This window comes from Pleuronectes platessa, chromosome 10 (assembly GCF_947347685.1).
Source record: "Pleuronectes platessa chromosome 10, fPlePla1.1, whole genome shotgun sequence".
NCBI classification, from domain to species: Eukaryota; Metazoa; Chordata; class Actinopteri; order Pleuronectiformes; family Pleuronectidae; genus Pleuronectes; species Pleuronectes platessa.
Window position 1 is genome coordinate 18,123,233 of NC_070635.1, and position 18,221 is coordinate 18,141,453.

At 43.0% G+C, this 18,221-nt stretch overlaps 2 protein-coding genes across 4 annotated transcripts in view; one reads left to right on the forward strand and one right to left on the reverse strand.

Annotated features, from left to right (window-relative positions):
- LOC128449048 (ankyrin repeat and IBR domain-containing protein 1) overlaps positions 1–9,024 on the forward strand; it is a 35,760-nt gene extending 26,736 nt beyond the window's left edge. For both annotated transcript variants that reach the window (XM_053432032.1, XM_053432033.1), the window contains exons 18-20: positions 4,176–4,287; positions 4,842–4,879; positions 5,838–9,024. In XM_053432032.1, the coding sequence (XP_053288007.1) occupies positions 4,176–4,287; positions 4,842–4,879; positions 5,838–6,752 (1,065 nt within the window). In that variant the 3' untranslated portion in view covers positions 6,753–9,024. The remainder of the gene's footprint in view (positions 1–4,175; positions 4,288–4,841; positions 4,880–5,837) is intronic.
- A 638-nt stretch (positions 9,025–9,662) lies between these two features.
- zgc:110410 (uncharacterized protein LOC553618 homolog) lies at positions 9,663–17,578 on the reverse strand. 2 transcript variants are annotated; one of them, XM_053432700.1, is made up of 11 exons: positions 17,492–17,578; positions 16,607–16,734; positions 15,878–16,040; positions 15,414–15,492; positions 14,918–14,971; positions 14,542–14,632; positions 14,346–14,383; positions 13,611–13,698; positions 11,232–11,321; positions 10,616–10,663; positions 9,663–10,137 (listed from the first exon to the last, which is right to left on the reverse strand). In XM_053432700.1, exons 2-11 carry the CDS (start codon positions 16,709–16,711, stop codon positions 9,985–9,987), a joined length of 909 nt encoding a protein of 302 aa, XP_053288675.1. In that variant the 5' UTR covers positions 16,712–16,734; positions 17,492–17,578; the 3' UTR covers positions 9,663–9,984. The 2 variants fall into 2 exon arrangements, with proteins under 2 accessions (XP_053288675.1, XP_053288676.1); XM_053432701.1 differs by having other exon boundaries at positions 17,375–17,503.
- Between the last annotated feature and the right edge of the window lie 643 nt (positions 17,579–18,221).

Sequence of the window (18,221 nt, forward strand, 5' to 3'; positions counted from 1 at the left end):
CGACATGCTTCCTTACTGCTCGTGTGGTCCGCAAGCCCAGGTATTCATATTCAACTCGAAAAGAGGTCACCCCGCACATGCCCTTGGGCGAGAGCTTGGTGCAGTGTGTGCGGTTTTGCGGTGTGATGCGTGCGAACATGAACGCGGCTCAAGAGGATATCAGAGGACATTTAGGCTTAAAACATGGTTTAATGACTCCGTTTTGAGTTGAATATAAATGTCAGGGCTTGCAGACACTTGGATGACCTTTAACACAAGAGTTACTCTGGTAATGTCACAGCTAATCAGTTATGATTAATTGCAGAAAGTGGAATCATGATTGTTACATACAAGCCTCCATCAATATGTATCTCTCAATCTTTAATAATGCTGCTTTGGCTTCGTAAACAGCTCTGACAAACCACGATGACCCAAAGATCATCATGTTATTTAATATTCTGGAGAAGCCAGATGGTTCAGTGTTCCCCTGTGCACACAGTTGGAATGATTAAAAGCACAGTGCTCTGGCAAACACCTAAGCAGGTTGCTCCCGATCATTGCACATTAGTAACAGACGTTTGTAGTTAACACTTACACTCATAAAACTAATGACCACATAATGGGTTGATTATTGACCTGCCTACTTCTCATGCACAGCTTGATGCATTTACACGATGGTGGAGCATAAGTCAATACTCTGCAGTTAGTACTCTGTGTTTCTATTAATGTTGGGTTAATACACGGTGGCAGCTTTCAAACATACAGGGTTTCCATCTGGAACAAATTCCCTCAGCTCAACAACTCCCTCACTCCTCAGACTTTGTGGTGCCTCCTTCTGAAGTGTTAGAACACAACACCAGTATGCAAATCTGAGCTTCTCTGGTTATTGTGCTCATCTGTTAACTGCATACAGCGGCTGTTTCCCTATCATCACTGAAACAAATGGAAAGATTTGTCTCGTCTGCCAGTTTGAAAAATACATTTTGAAACACTTCGCCCTCTGCCTGCTCAGCTCAATCACAAGTAAAGCTTTGTTAAGATTCTTTCTACTTAAGTTTTACGAAGTAAACAGCCACTGTTAAAAAATAATTGTATCATTCAAATCAGGACCCACTGTGTTAATTGTTGTTTTTACCATTTTCAAACTGAAATCAGCAAGCTATCGAGCAAGTAAACCTGATGCAGCAGCTCGTCTGCAAGAGACATGACTCACACCGATGCCAGAGGGACGCTTAGAGCAAGCTATTGTGCTTTTATGGTGCATTCTACTAATCTGAAAAAGGTCCAGTTATGTTGTTATATGCTGTTTATCAGGAACAGAACTCCCATCTGATCATGTTGTTGTTTTTGTAATTATAAGATATGAAGCCAAATGAGGTTATCTACCTTAATGCTTATATGCTTCCTGAACAGTGCTTGACTGTTATTGATTTATCTTTATTGACAAATGCCATTTTCAAGCCAGTACAAAGCATGTAGAAGCTGTAAGGACAAATTAAATGAAACCAGGTAATTTAAATTATTAAAGTCATTCAGTAGTTTACTCTTTCTTCATCGACAATTAAATTCATATTTAAAACGGCCAGATGCCAGAAACACCATAAAATTCTTAAATCATATCTTTTGTCCTAATGAAGAGGCTGTGTCTCAGCTGCAGCAGTTAATGGGGACACCATCATAATAATCAAAGTGGGATGACACCACCTCACAGGCGCAGCTACAGATGGTCCGCTCCATGGTTCTTACAGTGCCGGCAGATCACTTTATAGTGAGCTATTTTTAGAGCGTATGGAAAAGAGGGCGTTTGGGTGACAGTCTTTTGATTATAAGAATATGACTCATTGACTTTTGCAAAGGCATGAGATGTTTGAATGGAGGATACAGTTGATTATGTCCCCGGGTGCTGATGTGCAGATGTGTGTGATCAGCCCAATAAACCTTTTCATGTTGGTCCAACACCAGAGAGCAGCCGTGTGTTTTTCACCAGATTGGCTTTGAAATGATCTTTCAATTGACCTCTGACCACTACAAGTACTGAAGCTATGTATACACTACTTAAAAGTGTCTATGTAGTATATGGCTAAATTATTTATATACTGTTTCCTTCTTTGATGCAAAGAACATCTTCACACACATTTAATGGCAAAAAAAAGTAAATCGGCCTAATTTATGTTTATATGTGTGTGAAATATGGTCGGAGTTACAATAATGAACAAACACAATCTTTTCTTCGATCTACTATCTTCACAATCTTTCTATTTATACTTATAACACTCGTACCGAAAACACTGTTGAAACATTCACAGTGTAGGTTAGAATCGGATGTGAGCCCCAAGGCTGCTGACATAAACCAAGGCTAACTGGAGACAAGAGTTAGTGAACCTGGTGTCAAATCAATGAAAGCAGACAGGAGGTGTAGAGGTTAGAGCAACTTTAACTTAAAAAAACACACAAACATGTAAAGTTAGCTTTTTCACAAGAAGCATCTTCTGTTGTGAACCGTGGCCATCAGGAATGAGAGATCTCCGAAGACTTCTCAAGAAGTGTTCTTTTTGCAAAAAGCTGGGAAGGGTTAGAAAGATTTCAATCTGTATAGACATGAGTCGTCCACAGTTACGCAAACTATAAATAAACATGATTTAGTTCAACAACTTCTGACCAAGCAGACGCCCAGAGTTTAGGTGTGTGTTGTCCACAGCAGGACAGAACAAACCTCCTGAGGCCAAAAGTTTGCCAAAGTGCTTTTTGAAATTCCACAATACAACTACAACTCCAAATATTTTGTAGTCTGATTGAGCTAAGCCATGATTATATGGTAAGCACATGAAGCACTAAGGCTATATCAATACTCCATTGTGGTGTAAACTGGAATCAGATTGTCTACTCTGCTGTTGGCTTCTTTGTGGCAGAAAATGCTGCAAAGGAAACTGGTAAAGTTTAAGACATGGGTTTACCTTTCTTGCACCGACACAGAGTTGGAGCTGTGGCTGACTGCGAGTAATTTTTTCGCCTTCACTGCTGGTGCTTGAGTCAAATCAGGAAGCAAATGTGGGTGAGTGCATCATTGGTTCCAACATGGACTTTTTTGCCCACCCAAACTCCCAAGAGTTTTCAATCTAAAACTAACTAACTAACTTCTCTTTTTTGAACACTCAAACACAGCTTGCCATCACTGCAAGGACAAATTCATCTAATTCATTTCTCACAAGTTCTTCTGAATAACAAAGTAAAAGTACTACAAAATTAATTTAAACTAAGACAATTCTCCATCTGCAGAAGCCCAGTCAGATCCCAGACCTTAGTAGAGATGTCCAGGAAGGACCTCATGTCTTAGCTGAAACAGTTTTGTTGTAAAGAAGAGACAAATGGCCTCCTGAAAACCGTGCAGTTCTGATTTGCAGCTACACAAAGTGTTTGTTTGCAGTTGTTTCTGCCAAAGGATGCTCTAACCAGTTGGTAAATCTAAACGTTGATTTATTTTCTCCACCAGCTCTGTGAACGTGCAGGAAATCTTTCAATAAAAACACAAAACATTGTGATTGTTTTTGTGTTATCAGTTCTGACCAGTTGATTTCAAAGGGTTCACTTTCTTTTTGGCGTCACTCAAACTTAACCTCGACAAAATATGGAGATGGATTCAAATTCATTCTGCAAGTAAATACATTTTTGATATAGTTTCTTTTTTAATAACATCACTTTCATGTTTGATACGGTATTCTGGTTGCCTCTGAGATTAGTTGGGCATATACCCTCCCACACACACATACACAGTATTTTCGAACATCTGCACCTTAGGCCTCTTGTTGCTTAATTACCAATTCCTTACCAGAAGGAGTTTGTTCTGCTTGGATTCTTTCTAGACTAATGACTAAAGGCTTGGTCTGGAGATAAAAGGGTTTGAAGTTTGAAGTCTCATGCTGCTGATCTTTCCACGAACACATTCTCACACCAGATTTAAAACAAAGCTGTCTGCTACTTGAATCAGAGTCATGTTTACATATTGACTTATTCATTCTTTGGTTCATCAATAAAAGAGTGGGATTTGAATTGATTAAAACAGGAGCCATGTTTTGCTGATCTGGTTGACGACGGTCACGGACCAATTGATCAGATAAATTAAGCCATAAAGTGAATCTAAACAATTGTACTTGGTGACGTGTGTTATTGAAATGCCATTTTCTTCTTGATCCTATAAGGAGTATGCAGAGTTCCAGTACAGACGGAGACACCGACAGCGGAGGCGAGGGGACATGTCCAGTCTGCGTAGCAGCACACCCGACCCTGACGACCCCAGTGACAGCGCTTTAGGTACTGCAGTAGCTTCACAGCGTTCTCCCTCTGGGGTTTCGAACATTTATCTTGGTGGAGGACTTGGTAATTTCATTAAAGCTACAATATGCAAGTTCAGGAAAGCAAAGTGTTTTCATCCCACCCCCTCACCTACAATCCTCAGCTTTTTCCAACTAATGCAGGAATTGGGAGCATGCAAATTAGAGTACAGCCTCAAACTTTGAAAAATCACAGCTGCTCAAGTTCAACAAGCCAATATTTGCAATCCATCAGTGTCGTCCATCATGCTGCTGCTTTGTTTTTGGCTGCCTGGAGTGAAAGATGGTCAGAGTTTGCAGTTTTGAAGCCAGCTAATTGGTTCTGTTTTTCCACAAGGATAAATCGATTTCAATAAGATACTGAATAAGTGAATTTCCAGAAAAAGTGCTGAATGCACATGCTCCGTCAGGTGGCTTCCACTTTCATTGGAATGGAGATGATTTTCCTGAATGGGATAAATTGCTATCAAAGTGCTGTTGTAAAGAATCAGGTTTTTGAATGTGACTGTTTTGTCAATCTCCTTTTCTCCAAAGATGATGTCGGAGGTGGACGCAGACATGGTCCTCTGATGGTGAGACACAGTTTACAATTTCCTCTCAACCCAACACCTCAGCCTGTAAAACCTTTAAGATGATAAGACATATTTCTCATTATCAAGTGTCTGGGCTTGATAATGATTTTGTTTGACCATTTTTTATTTAGTTTTACTTTTAGTTTTCTTTCAAAGGCAGTTTTAAAGAACACTTTTTAAAAGTTTGATGTACTTCTTCCGACTACGTTTTTGCAGACTGATGAATTATACAAAAGAGAGAAGATCAATTCAAGTGATGAAATTCAAATAAAGTGTGGCTAAAGAGAATCCAGTTGACCGATGGTACAAGTACAGAACAAGGCTAGTATGAGTATAGTGTCAAGTATGGTGTCAAATATCCTGTGATTGTATGTCAATCAACCTCATGTATATAATGTAAAAAAACAAGCTTTTAGATATTGTCCAAAAACTATAAAACCCATCACAGTGTTCGACCGGATGAAATCCTCATTCATCATAGCTAACATGGGCACTGGGAAGTCAGAACACAGTGGGACTAAATCACTATGATTTCATGGGATATGTTGACAGCAAAAATATCCAACATTGCCAAGCTTTCAGCCTTTTGGCATTACAGAGTCGTAAAATGTAAAGCCTCAAAGTCACACACACAAACACACACACACACACACACACACACACACACACACACACACACACACTCTCTCTCTCTCACAGCAAAAAGCAAAACATAAACTTTAAAAGAGAAAAACTGGGTCACAACTGCATTAGTTTCTTTATCTGTCGATGGTGCATATCACGTCTGATCATCATTTCTAACCTGCTGCTGCTGCTTCTACTTTCTCCACAAAAAGATTTTTCAGATTTGATTCGAACTGGAGCTTTAAAAACTGTTGGTGCTGTAACTGGATGATGTGGCCTGGTTTCAGGTACTCTGCATAAACTGTGACACTGTGTATCCTTTGTTCTCTTGCAGGGTCTCGGTTCATTCGATGATGACGACCCTAACATTTTACTGGCCATTCAGCTGTCTCTCCAGGACTCTGGCCTGGCTGGGAGTGGATCCAGCCATGAGATCCTTGCCAACGAAGCCTCTCTTGGCGCTATTGGCACCTCCCTGCCTTCTAGGCTTGAGCAGAGGGCTCCCGGTGCAGAGATCCTCCCTAGAGCTTCCCTAAGCAGCTCAGAACTGCTGGAGCTGGGAGATAACTTGGCAAGACTCAGCAACATCAACATCGGCAGCCATTATTCTGCTGCTACCAGTGTTAACGCCTCTGTGCAGCATCATGACAGTCGCTACCGGCCATACGGGGCGTCTCTACCCATACCAGTGGCCCCAGGTGGCAGCAGCTCGTCGACAGGCCTCTTCTCCTCTTCTAGTGACACGATAGATTCAAATACGTATGGCAGCCACGACCCATCCTCGTCCTCTGCGTTAGCTGCAAATGCTAACCTGCTGGGCAATATCATGGCATGGTTCCACGACATGAATCCTCAAGGTATCACCCTTGTTTCATCCACCTCCTCCGACACAGATTCAAACCTGGGCGCACTACATGCAGGCGGAAGGGGCGGCCCGCAAGATGACGAGAAAGCCGGCGTGGTCGTCCTGCCTCAGGAAGTGATGGCAGACGTGGGTTTCTGCTCTCGGAGACTGAGTGACATGGAGGAAAAGGACTGTGCCGTGGCGGAGAGGCCGACCCAGTTGGATCTTGTGGGGCTGGAAACTATGCCGCTACCGTACATGGGTGCGCTTGAACCAAGTGGAGACCAGGCAGAGCGCAGAGGCTCGAAGGTCTGCCGCGTCGACACTCCGCAATGTGACTCTATATCCGACCAGCTGCCCAGCAGCAGCTCCTCTGAGTGGGAGGACCAAGTGCACCTAGTATGATCTGATTGGCTGAGGCGGCCATGATCTTTTTTATTTGTTTGAAAGGCCAAAAAACACTCAAGGTTGAAAGAGTTTTATTTGATGGAATGTAAACAGAATGAAGAATGTGTGGGTTCTTGGGTGGACAGAGGGGGAAGATATTTTAAGACTCTTAGTTTAGTCTAACACTGCAGTCAGGTCCTTTCCTGTGGTGGCTGTAGAGGCAATCCCCCATTAACAGCCCTCCTGAAGACAAAGCACTTACTGAAGGAGAGATTATGAATTTCAATGATATATTTCCATAAATGATTCTCTGCTGATAGAAATATGAACAAGTTGCTTTTTCTGAAAGCAGATTTAGGAGACGAGAGATTTAGAGACGTAATCCTTGTGCAGGTATTTTATTTTCCACTGGACTAAAAGCCTACTGTATGTGTCTGGATCAGGTCTGAGGGAGGTTTTTCCCCTTGTGAAGAGGCAGCAGTTTAATATCCAATATTCAATCTGTAGGGTACAGTCTGAGAAAGAGTTCTCACTCCTGCCCATATCTGCCGGCTTCATAGGTGCCAAACACTGACTAGCAAAAGCACAGTCTGCAGTCACCAAGTGGATTATTCACAGCAAGTCGTGCCTGCTTCTTACAATCTCAATGACTCAGCTAAACGGTAATGTGAAAGTCTCCAGCCATATTTTTGAGATTGCGGCTGAGGGAAATGTAAATTCTAAAAGCTGTAGTGTGCTGTGTAAATCTGTAGTTCCAGACCATAACGGTTGTGTACTTCATTACGTGAAACACCCGCATCATTCAGACGAGCAGGGACGAGGTAGCACCCATTCATCTCCGAGCCTCGATCCGAGAACAGTTTGAATAGGAAATGTCAAGAGAGCTTCAAAAACAACAGACGCTGACAGGCCCGGGGGGGCTGCTGAGCATCAATCAGCTCGCACCTTTGCAACAGCGCTTTCTGAATCCCATTGTAACTCCTGTTAAAACCACCATCGGGGGAACTGCAGCGGAACGAGGCGCGTGACAGACGATGTCGACAGCAAAGTCGTCTTGTTTATACGCAGCAGAAAAAAAAGGCCAGTCAAAGTGATAATCAAGCAATCACACCCAGATTCCGGTGAATTAATCAATCAAGCCCGAGCCGCTGTAATCAATCTCTTGGTGAGTGTGAAGCGAGCGGAGCCTCCTCAGCGCCCTGCAGACGTCCCGGCCTTCGAGAGAATGTGAACGTGTGTTTGCTCCAACGAGGAGTCCCTTGTTCTTTCAAACGGTTCTCTACACAGTGCCTTTACGTCAATCACAGTTATGTAATCCTCTTTCACACGTGATTCTTCTGAGTGCTAATTACACAGTATTTACAGTGTAAAGAAAAGAAAAACACCCGTTACCTTAAAGTTACTTCTCTCACATTAAGTTTGAAGTGTGCAGACGTGAGCTCTTGATTTTTCTTTTTTCCTTCAAGAAAATATTTGTAGCATGAGGCTTTTCGTTCGTTCTAGAAGTGTTAGGTTAGAGGGTGACACGGATTTCCTATGATTTGGTTTTAATGTCACACTCTCTAAACCTCTCTGGCTTTATTTCTTTTGTGAAGTAGGAAATCTTGTCTTACTTTTCGAAACAGTTGGTTTTCCTGTGGTTTAGAAACTCTAATCACTGTATCGACTTTGTTGATCCACTGTATGTGTTTCACCGATCTTACCTGAAGTCAGACACTAAAAATGGAGGAAAGTTGCAATATGAGGTCGGTATTTATTGAAAATGATCTTGATCCACTAAAGAAAACGCAATTATGATTAACTGATATGATATGATCACTTCGATGTTTTAATTGTTTCGGAACAGACTGAAGTAAATGACCGTTCTTTCTTTTCGAGGAGAAGTAGAGAGCCACAGTAAATCTAAACGTAGCGATCGCTTGTGTCTTGAAGTTGTGAAACTGTGAGTGCCATTAGGTTAGTGGGACTAACTTTGTCGGACTCGGTTCATGTTGAGTGGGTTAAACGGAGGATGTAACACAAGTGTCCCTCTTTATGTAACACTATGCTGTGCATGAAACGAGAACGAGTCTGAATAGAGTTTCTACTTCGTATTTCACCTATGATGTCCAGGTGATTGCTTTTCAAACGGCATATAACATTTTGTAACACATTGAGATTTTCTATTGTAAAGCAACTAATCCTTGAAATGCTATTTGCACTTTCATAGTCTATACTTGATACATTCCCTCTTTATATGAAAAAAAAAAGTTTGATGTGTGATGCCAATAAACTATGTGTTGAGTTTTAATCTGTGTGCTTTATTCATACATATGACACTCTCACAGTTTTATCTGAAGGAAAGAACGTTCTATCTTTTAATGGTCCAGTGTGTAGGATGAGGTGAAAATGATCTATGCCAGAAATTGAATATAAAATAATCCTGTGTGTTTCATCTAAATGTACGAAATTGTTGTTTTGTTTACCCCAGAATGGGCCCTTTATATTTAAATACTGTTTATTTACATCAGGAGCGGGTCCTCTCTACGGAGGCCGCAATGTTTTTTTAACTGTAGCCCTCACTGGACAAACTAAACACCTTTTGAGTTTTTATGTCAACTGAAGGTTTCCATAGGTTCATGTTTCACTGTCTCTCTCGAGGGGTATTCAGCTGCAACACGCAACTTCACCACTAGATGTCACTAAATTCTACACACTGAACCTTTAATGGAGTTAAATTAGTTTCTGGAATCTGGTTTTCCACGAGCTTCATTTGAACAGATCCCTCAACACTTGGTATTAGTTGGACAAGACTTCAAAGTTAAGTGAATGCATCTCAGCTCACAGGATGACTGAGCTACTTTGAAGTGATAATGTTACTGTGGCTGATCAGTTTCTCTCTGTTCGCCGTCCTTCCCAGCTTCAGTCTTCAGAACACAAAATATAAACGACAGTTAAGTTAACTTTAATGAAATGCATATTATGCAGGCGGAATTTTGATAACAGGATGGCAACATATTTTACAGCAGTGTAAAAATCAAATGGGAAAATCACTTAATAAAATGGCAGTGCATAATAACTTTCACTCTGATGTGTGAACATCAAGAGAAGGAACTGTGCAAATATGATAAGAGTGTAGAGTGGTTTGTCAATCCTAGTTCAGTATCATTGTAGAAGCATGTAATCCAGTTGTAGATTTTGATATTTTAGCAAAAGCAGTCGTCTTGTGTCTCTCTGTTGATTATGGGATGTCAGTCCTTTGCGTGTGGTCTCAGCGACAGAGGCCGATGAGCGACAGCAGGAGCAGGAACAGGGAGACAATGTCCAGATAGAGGTTCAGGGCGGCGAACACATACTCCTCAGGAGACACCTGATACTTTCTGTGTTTCCCACCCAGGATGAGCTGGGTATCGAACACCAGGTACTGCAGAGAGACACAGAGAGATGAGACGCTTCAACACGAGCAGCAGTGGTTACAGTAATCAGGGTTGTATCTCTAATCCCTGCGGGGGGGCCGGACAGACAAACAGTCCGTTTAAATGATAATGTAGTTGTGAGTGTCTGCTGACAGCCTGTTCCGCTCGGCGTGCAGGCGCAGTGTGTTCCACCGGCTGACGGGAAGGGTCACAACATTTGCTGTTAATGCCGAAGGCACACAGAGAGGTAGCTGTGAAAATGAAGCCCACCGCTGTTACACGGCGCATAATTTAAATGAAAGGGCACGAGGACGTCAGAGTCTCTCTCTCGACACTAACTACCGTGACAAACGCTGGTGGCAGGCCTATCAGCCCGGGGATCAGAGCTTACATCACATTCACTTACTTGACATTCAACCTTCTTCGGTGATGATGCTTTCTTTCATTTCAGAAAGGTCACTGTCATGAAAGTTTGAGTGCACTTACTAAGGAAAACAGCAGAGTTCCCAGGCAGGCGTACACGATGTAAAGGTACTGATGAAGGAAAAACACAAATGACTTATTGTTATTATTGATCATTTCTTACACAATTGAGAGTAGCAGGTACTCAAAAAAAGATTCTCACATAAAATGTCTGTTATTTTCAGGTCTCATCCGTTAATTTAGAAGCAGTAGTAACACTTTACTGTCCTTAACTCTCTAGTTGCTCTGTACAGTGAATATGATGGTGAAGGCTGATAAATGGTGGATGAAATATTCTTCAGGACAGCCCTGTTTATTTTTGGTTCCACTTCATTTCTCGCGTTTAGCCATTTAAAATCAGCAGAATGCTTCTTTCTCCACGTCCCCTGTTTAAGGCAGGCACGGTAAACAGTAAACAGTGTCCATTTATTTTTTAAATGCATCAGTCTGAGATCAGTGAAACTCCTGCAAGGTTTGTGAGTGCACACTTTCTTCTTTATAGTCTGCTCAGCGGGCAGGTCAATGCCAGTGCATCGTGGGAATGAAAGCTCGGAGGCTGTACGTCTGCCTCTAACTGTACCGCGGCTGCAATGCATTGCAGAGTCCTTCTCACAGAAAACACAATGGCCCCCTGATTTACCTGAGAGCGCATGATGGCACAGAGCATTGCAAAGGAGAAGAGGGTCCAGGCGAACACCCACAGGCTGCCATTTGCTGCAGTGAAGTCCCACTGTTGCCAGAGAGAGAGAGAGGGAGAGAGAGAGAGAGAGAGAGAGAGAGAGATAGAGAGAGTGACACTGAATGTGAGGAGCCTCTCAAACAGAAAACTGGAGACAGAACATTTAAACTCATCACTGCCATAAAAGCCGGTGGCCGCTCAAGGTCATCTGCATTGCAGCTGTGCCGCGAGCCACCGCAGATCACTCGATGATGAAGACATATTGCCGTTTCACACAGAAGAAAATCCCAACGATTCTGGATACAAAGATCCTAGATAATTAATCAACAAGATGCAGCGCAGGCATAGAGGAGGGGAGCGGAGGTGGGAGTTTGGCCTGCGTGCCCTTCTCACATCGACTGAAGGGAAAAGATGGCAGGCGGTTCAGGAGGATCACTCATCACCTCGTGCCCAAACATTTTATATGACATCGACAGAGACAAAAAAAGCCCTGCGCGAACGTGAGGTTATAAAATATCAACTCGCTCGACCAAACAACGATATATTTTATGGGTCTATTTATATCCCAGTATCACCCTCGGTATGCAGACTGTTTGAACCTGGTGCACATGCCTCCCTGCCTCAGATTAATCACGAGCAAAGAGCATTTAAAAGCTCATATATTCTCTGTAATCATTAGACACCTGCTCGCTCCTTTTACAAAACCCAAGCACAAAGACTAAATATCTGCACAAGCACCAGTGGCAGAATGTGTGAAATTACAAAGTGCATTTGGGAAACAATTAACAAGCACTTAAAATTCAATTTGACTTCAGCCTCTTTTATTTCATCAGTCTCTCCTTATTTATTTATTTATTTATCTTTTTAGCACACTGCTCGTTTGAAAACTTTCGTCCTGGATGTGATCAGGAGCCGAGTTATCAGCTCCACTTTCTGCTTCAATACATGAGGAGCTGTTCTTAAAGGGTCTCCTCACTCCTGCTCTTACTAATTGAACATTTGCACTAATTCAACTATGAACCAAGGGACATCATTGTGAAAGATAAACACTGGTGCCCACATATACAACAAACTCTCAAATGTTCAATGTTTTCCAAAAGATACATCTTTTATTTAATCTATTTAAAGACGTCGGCCTGTATCTGGAACAAATATCTACACAAACCATTCATCTTATCAGCTTGACATTTGGCATGTGTATTCTTCATGGCCACGGGAAGTGCATTATTCAATTTAGTGCAATTTGGACATTTCATTGTTAATAAAATTGGAGTAAACAGGCAACGAGTGCTCTGTAGCAGTCAGAGGGGAAGTTCACCGTCAGGCTGCAGAGTTTAACACGTTTTCTTCTGCAGCCTCAGATAAACTGCAGCAACATTCATATAATCACTTCCTCTTTAGCAATTTGTCCAAACTGTAAAAGCACAATGTTCCTTTTGCTGCTGTAACGCTTTATATCGAGCTGAATTACAGAGCTTTCGGTTTCAAAAACTGTGAACCTGGGTCTGAGGATAGTGTCACTAAAAAGCAATTCAGCAATTCAGTTTCATTATACCAAAACCATTGACTGTAAGATCCTCACTGCAGATAAACCACGTTTTCTATCTTCCCTCTGCACCATAGACTGTTTATAAAAAGCTTTGCGTACAACGTCTTAAGACTCACTAATGACAAGGAGTCATTCTGAAGTGGCTCTGCAGCATCAACACAGGGAACAGAACATTCCATTCAGGCAGGTTCAGAACAAGCTCTGCTAATGTGACAGTCAATTCTCAACAAGATACTTGGTGAGAGTTTAGGAATACAAGTTACTGGTTTGTCCTTCCTTTAAAGTACAAACCACTGCACCAAATGCAGCAGAAATTTATCTTTTGACATCAAAATAGAAAACAATTGATTTAAGAAAAAAGGATTGTGTTACTAGACAGTTAATAATGAAAGGAGCCAGAGGGACAGGATTTAGAAAATAACAAAAAAGCCTCCAGGCTATTTCTGAACTTAAGATTTATGGAAGGAGCCAGAGTGAGGACAGGCCAGGTTGAGGTTTAACTCTGTCCCACCCCTGGACACAAGGAATTAACTTGATTGACAAATGCACTGATCTCAGCAGTAATCACAGTTTTGCCTGGACAGCAAACCCATCAGGGTTCTAAACCTCTGCTGATGGCTGCACGGAGAAAACACTGCCAGCAGCTCGGCTCGACACTTTTCACTCTGCTCGGGAAACGCGGCTGAGTGTGTGGACGTTGTGACTGCAAAGCAAAAGTCGCCGCAGTTTCTCGAATTTACACTTCTCCACTAAAACTGCAAGCTGAGTTCAATGTGTGTGACAGATCTTACCTTGGACTGCATCGCAAACAGAGTCAAGGCAAAGGACACCAGCGCCGTGGCCCCCACAGCCCACAGAACTGCTTCAGCAGCAAAGTACCTAGAGACAGAGATGTCAAACCCATGTGTGGTGGCAGAGACACCCCATCGGACCACGTCTGACTACTCGGCAGGCCGCGTGGATACATGAACAGTAGGGTTCTGTTTTCATCCTAAAGGGAAACATTTCTTCTTTGGAAGAAATTTGTTATTTTCTCATTTAATAGTCTGTATTATATGTCTCAGCTAGAGCAATGGCAGAGACCCCCAGTGGACACGCACTGCATTATGTATTTCCTAAGTTCATTTCATATCAGCTGCAGCCTCAGTTGTGGCAATATCCTATAAATATGATAATCTGAATGTATTATTGATAGTCAGGCCTCAGCTGATGCCTTTGCTGACAGAGTGACACGCTGTTTAAAAAAAAAGAAATGTCTCTCAGATGGAAAAGGTAACTTGTGTTTACACAGGCACTGGGGCAGAAAAATTGGTTTCGTAGTGTTTGTGATGCTCCGGCTGGAAAAATCTGATTCCACGTGCTTTTCTTTTTAATTTGGTAAACCAACAATGACAGCAGCTTATCTGGGTTTGATGGCTTCATCGCTGCTGACGAACATACTATCAGATAGGGATCGAATGGGGGCTGTTATTGTGCAAATGAGTCGGCACGGCAGCCGGGGCTCGTCCTCGGAAACAAACACTCACACTGCCACGGATCCGAGCATCAGGCCCTCTGCGACAGTCTGAGTCATGGGTGGGGGGGGGGGGGGGGAGGGAGAGAGGGAAGGAAGGGAGAGGGGGGACAAATGGAAAGTAAATATGTGGCAAAAAAAACAACAACAACAAACTGAAACTGAGCAGGTGTGGTTTAATCTGATGGCTGGCTGGTACCGCTACTCACAAACAGGCCCAGGGCGATGAAATTGAGGGGGACCCGACGACGGATGTTGTCGCAGCAGGACAAGGTCAAGATGAGCACCATCACCACCGCCCTGTTTCACAGAGAATATAGAGTGTGTCGTAAATAGCAAATAAACCGGCCATCAACGGGGAATAGGCACTGTGTTCAATATGCGAATCCACTGAGTGCACTATTTATGCCCAGTCACGTTGGACGGTGCTGAGAGTGGGATTCAGACTCCCGTGCTGGGTTGTGATTTGAATCCTGTGGATTTCATGCAGGTGAGACACTGAACCGAAGGTTTGAAGAACTGGACAAATGGAGAAAAAGTGTCTCTGGCGTGGACAATCTCACGTGGATGATTTGGAAAGCTTACATCATGCAGTAGGAGAACCAGTAGGTGTCCAACGCCCATTCCCGGAGAGTGGCCCTGTTATATGATAAGGACGAAAGGAAGAGGGGGAGAGCGGGAGAGTGTTTAAAAGAGGCACCATTTATTCGATAGAGGCAGCAGAAGGATTTTATTAAATATTAACACAGGACGTAGCATTGGGCACATGGGAGCTGAGCACAATTTATGAAAAGAAATTACAGTAGCTGCGTTCCACCACATCCATTATACAAAACATATAAGGCTCTCACACTTCTGCGCGCTAAAATATGATGTGGTTGAAAGGCTCTTTTATTCTCTACTAACTTGTCTCGACTCACATATTTATGGGGCTTTGGGTTTTTGTGTGCACGACGATGTGCTACCCTTGGATGAAGGATGCTACTGTTACAGACTAAACTGCAGGTGGATGGATGGGTGGGTGTCTGTTGTGGGCTCCTCTCTTTTAGAATGGAACGCCCTTTGTGTGACGGAGCCTCACCAGTAAAGAAAAGCACAGATGATCCCGACTGTCACCAGCAGCTGAATCATCAAGGTCAAGTAGACCTTCCTTATGAAACCTGACACGGACACAGAGCGAGGTTATGACAGACAGTGAGGGAAACAGACAGGGGGAAGATGGAAGACAATGCCAGAGTGAAGCAGACAGGCAGGTTCAGGGCTGTTCATGGCTGCAACCCTCTATCAAAAATATTCAGTTCCACCAAATCTGCCTTCCCTCCTCTCGTTTGAAAACATTTGTGATGTGTGGAAGGGTACAGCAGATCAGGGAACAGTTTTGAATTAGAAAATCAATTTCAAGATAATTCTGAAAAGCTCATTAGTTTAATTTAGTAATTTCATTTACTTCATCCATTTTCTGCTCTGACCATGCGAACATAAACATCATTATCTCTCTCTTTGTGTTTCTACCTCCGTCTGCTCCTGTCTTCTTTCAGCTCTCACCTCTTCGTATAACAGCGTCGCTGAAGCCGCTCTCCTCCAAGCCGTAAGAGTAGTCAGGTGGAGCTTCAGTGATCTGCTGGGGGCCTCCTGCTGCTCCCTCAGAATGGATCCTGTTATCATAGAGGCCAGGAGGGGACACCACCGAGACATTTCCTTTCCCTACCTGGATGAGGAAAAAACTAAATTAAATCTCAGGCGTCTTTTAGAGAATTATAATCACAAAATCATTAAAAAACTGATGTGAAGTGTGGTCTTGGTTTTCACGTTGATGCGAATCAAAGAAAGAAAATCTGTCAACGCTGGTTAATCAAATGTTCAAACAGTCCGTGTGGACATTACGATGATTAAGGTTTTATAATGATCCATGATCAAAGCCTGGTGCTGGGAGATTTTGGCTGATGCTGAACTAACAGAGGTACATTTAATCCAAAAACAAATAGGAGAGAAACCAGAATTTAGTTTAACACCTTCTGGGGTGGCTGTGGCTCAGTGGGTAGAGAGGGTCGTCAACAAACGAGGGGTTAGTGGTTCGATCCTAGTCTCCCCAATTTCCACTTGCCAAAGTGTCCTAGGGCAAGATACTCATCCCAAAAATGCCCCTTGTATAAAAACAGTGCTAAACATAGATGCACAGTAGGTACTGGGCTGGTGACGTGTGTGTTATTGGCACTTTGAGGTGTCATCAAGACGAAGGGAAAGCTCTATATGAATACATGGCATACTGCTAACCTGATAGCTGACACCTGTGAAAGCATTGTCTTCGGACTCCTCGTGGTAGTACGGTGGGGGACGAGGTCCATATCCCCCTTTACTGCTGCTGTTGGTTTGGTCCATCCCTCTGACAGCTCGCAAGATCTCTTCATCAACCGAGGCACAAAACCGAGGGAGAAGAAAGGTCAGAGAAACGGGCGAGTTAAGGCGGAGACACAAAAGCCTCCCTCTGAGTAGTGTCAGCGCTTTCATCAGGGATGGTAAATTGGCACACGGGGCAATGTCAGTGTGGCACAAATACACAGGTAATTACAAAAATGATGCATCGCACAAACACTGAGAGCCATCCATGACTAACATCCATAATTATGTCCGTAAGCCTCCATTTAATAGAGCTGGATGTATATTTAATGGCCAAATAGGTTTGGTTAATTGATCTCGGAGGAAACTCAGTTGTCATCAGGTGGGATGGACAGACGGAAATGTGTTTTATGAGGACATGAGGGTGTAAAGTCCTTGATTTTCTATTAATCATTCAAACATAACTTATAATTAGCTGCACAATGATAAAGTCTGTAAAGCTACAGAGCGATCACACTAAATACAGACGAGATAAATAACGACAGAGCCCAGAAAAAGCTTTCAAATGGATATTAATATATAGTCTAATCAATAACAATATACTTCCTGTAATATCAGTAACTATTTATATGACATGAGGTTGGACTTTCTGCCCGGAAGTCTTGAAACATCCTTTCTGTCACATAATGAATGAAGCCCTCTCACCGGCGCTCCCTTCCTTGTGCTTTCCTGCTCGTCAAAAAGTGATCAACTGCTGTCTGACACCAGGTTCTCTGCATGAATCAATGAAGGGCAGCTCTAATCCATTAGAACGTGTCTTACCTCTGCTGTGACGAACCCGAATCTGCTCGGCTGCTCTTCCTGTTGTCGCTTCCCCTCGAGGGCAAAGTCCACCTGCTCACAGCCGGTTCCCACAGAGACAGGACTTCAGTTGAGGGGGGGGGAGGCATGTATCCCTCATTAGGCCCAATGTGATATTCAGATGAAGTTCTTAAAATGTCATTAAACCAACCTGGCAGGCTCTTTGTCAGAGCACGTCGTCTTTGTTCCTTTCTCCTTTCACCAGGGCTGATCCACACAGGCCTCTAGAGCAAGTTCCTACGAAGCTGTGCTGTTTGTTATACATGTTAATGTCATGTCTCTTCATTAGTGCAGCCTGTGTGTGTAACATCTCATCCCATGCAGGACAATGACACCCTGGTTAAACCCTGTGGGTCACATGACCTCCCCCGCTCACCTATGTTACACACTGATAACGCTGCTGGTGGAAACAGTGATAGGGAGACGGAGGAAGGTTCAATCCAACCTACACAGAAGCGATGAGGGATATTGAGTCACGTCGAGGAAGAAAAGCTGAAGACGTTTTACTCTATGCAGAAAAATACATGTGCTGATATAGGTCAGAGCAGTCTTAGTGCTTCTCCATGGAGAATCGGCACTGAAAGGACCATAGTGACTTCATGAATGAGAAACCAGAAGCTCGAGCTCTCAAGTGAATTGTTTTTTTCCCTTTCTTAGCCTTGACTGAATTTAAATTACACAACTGATTCAG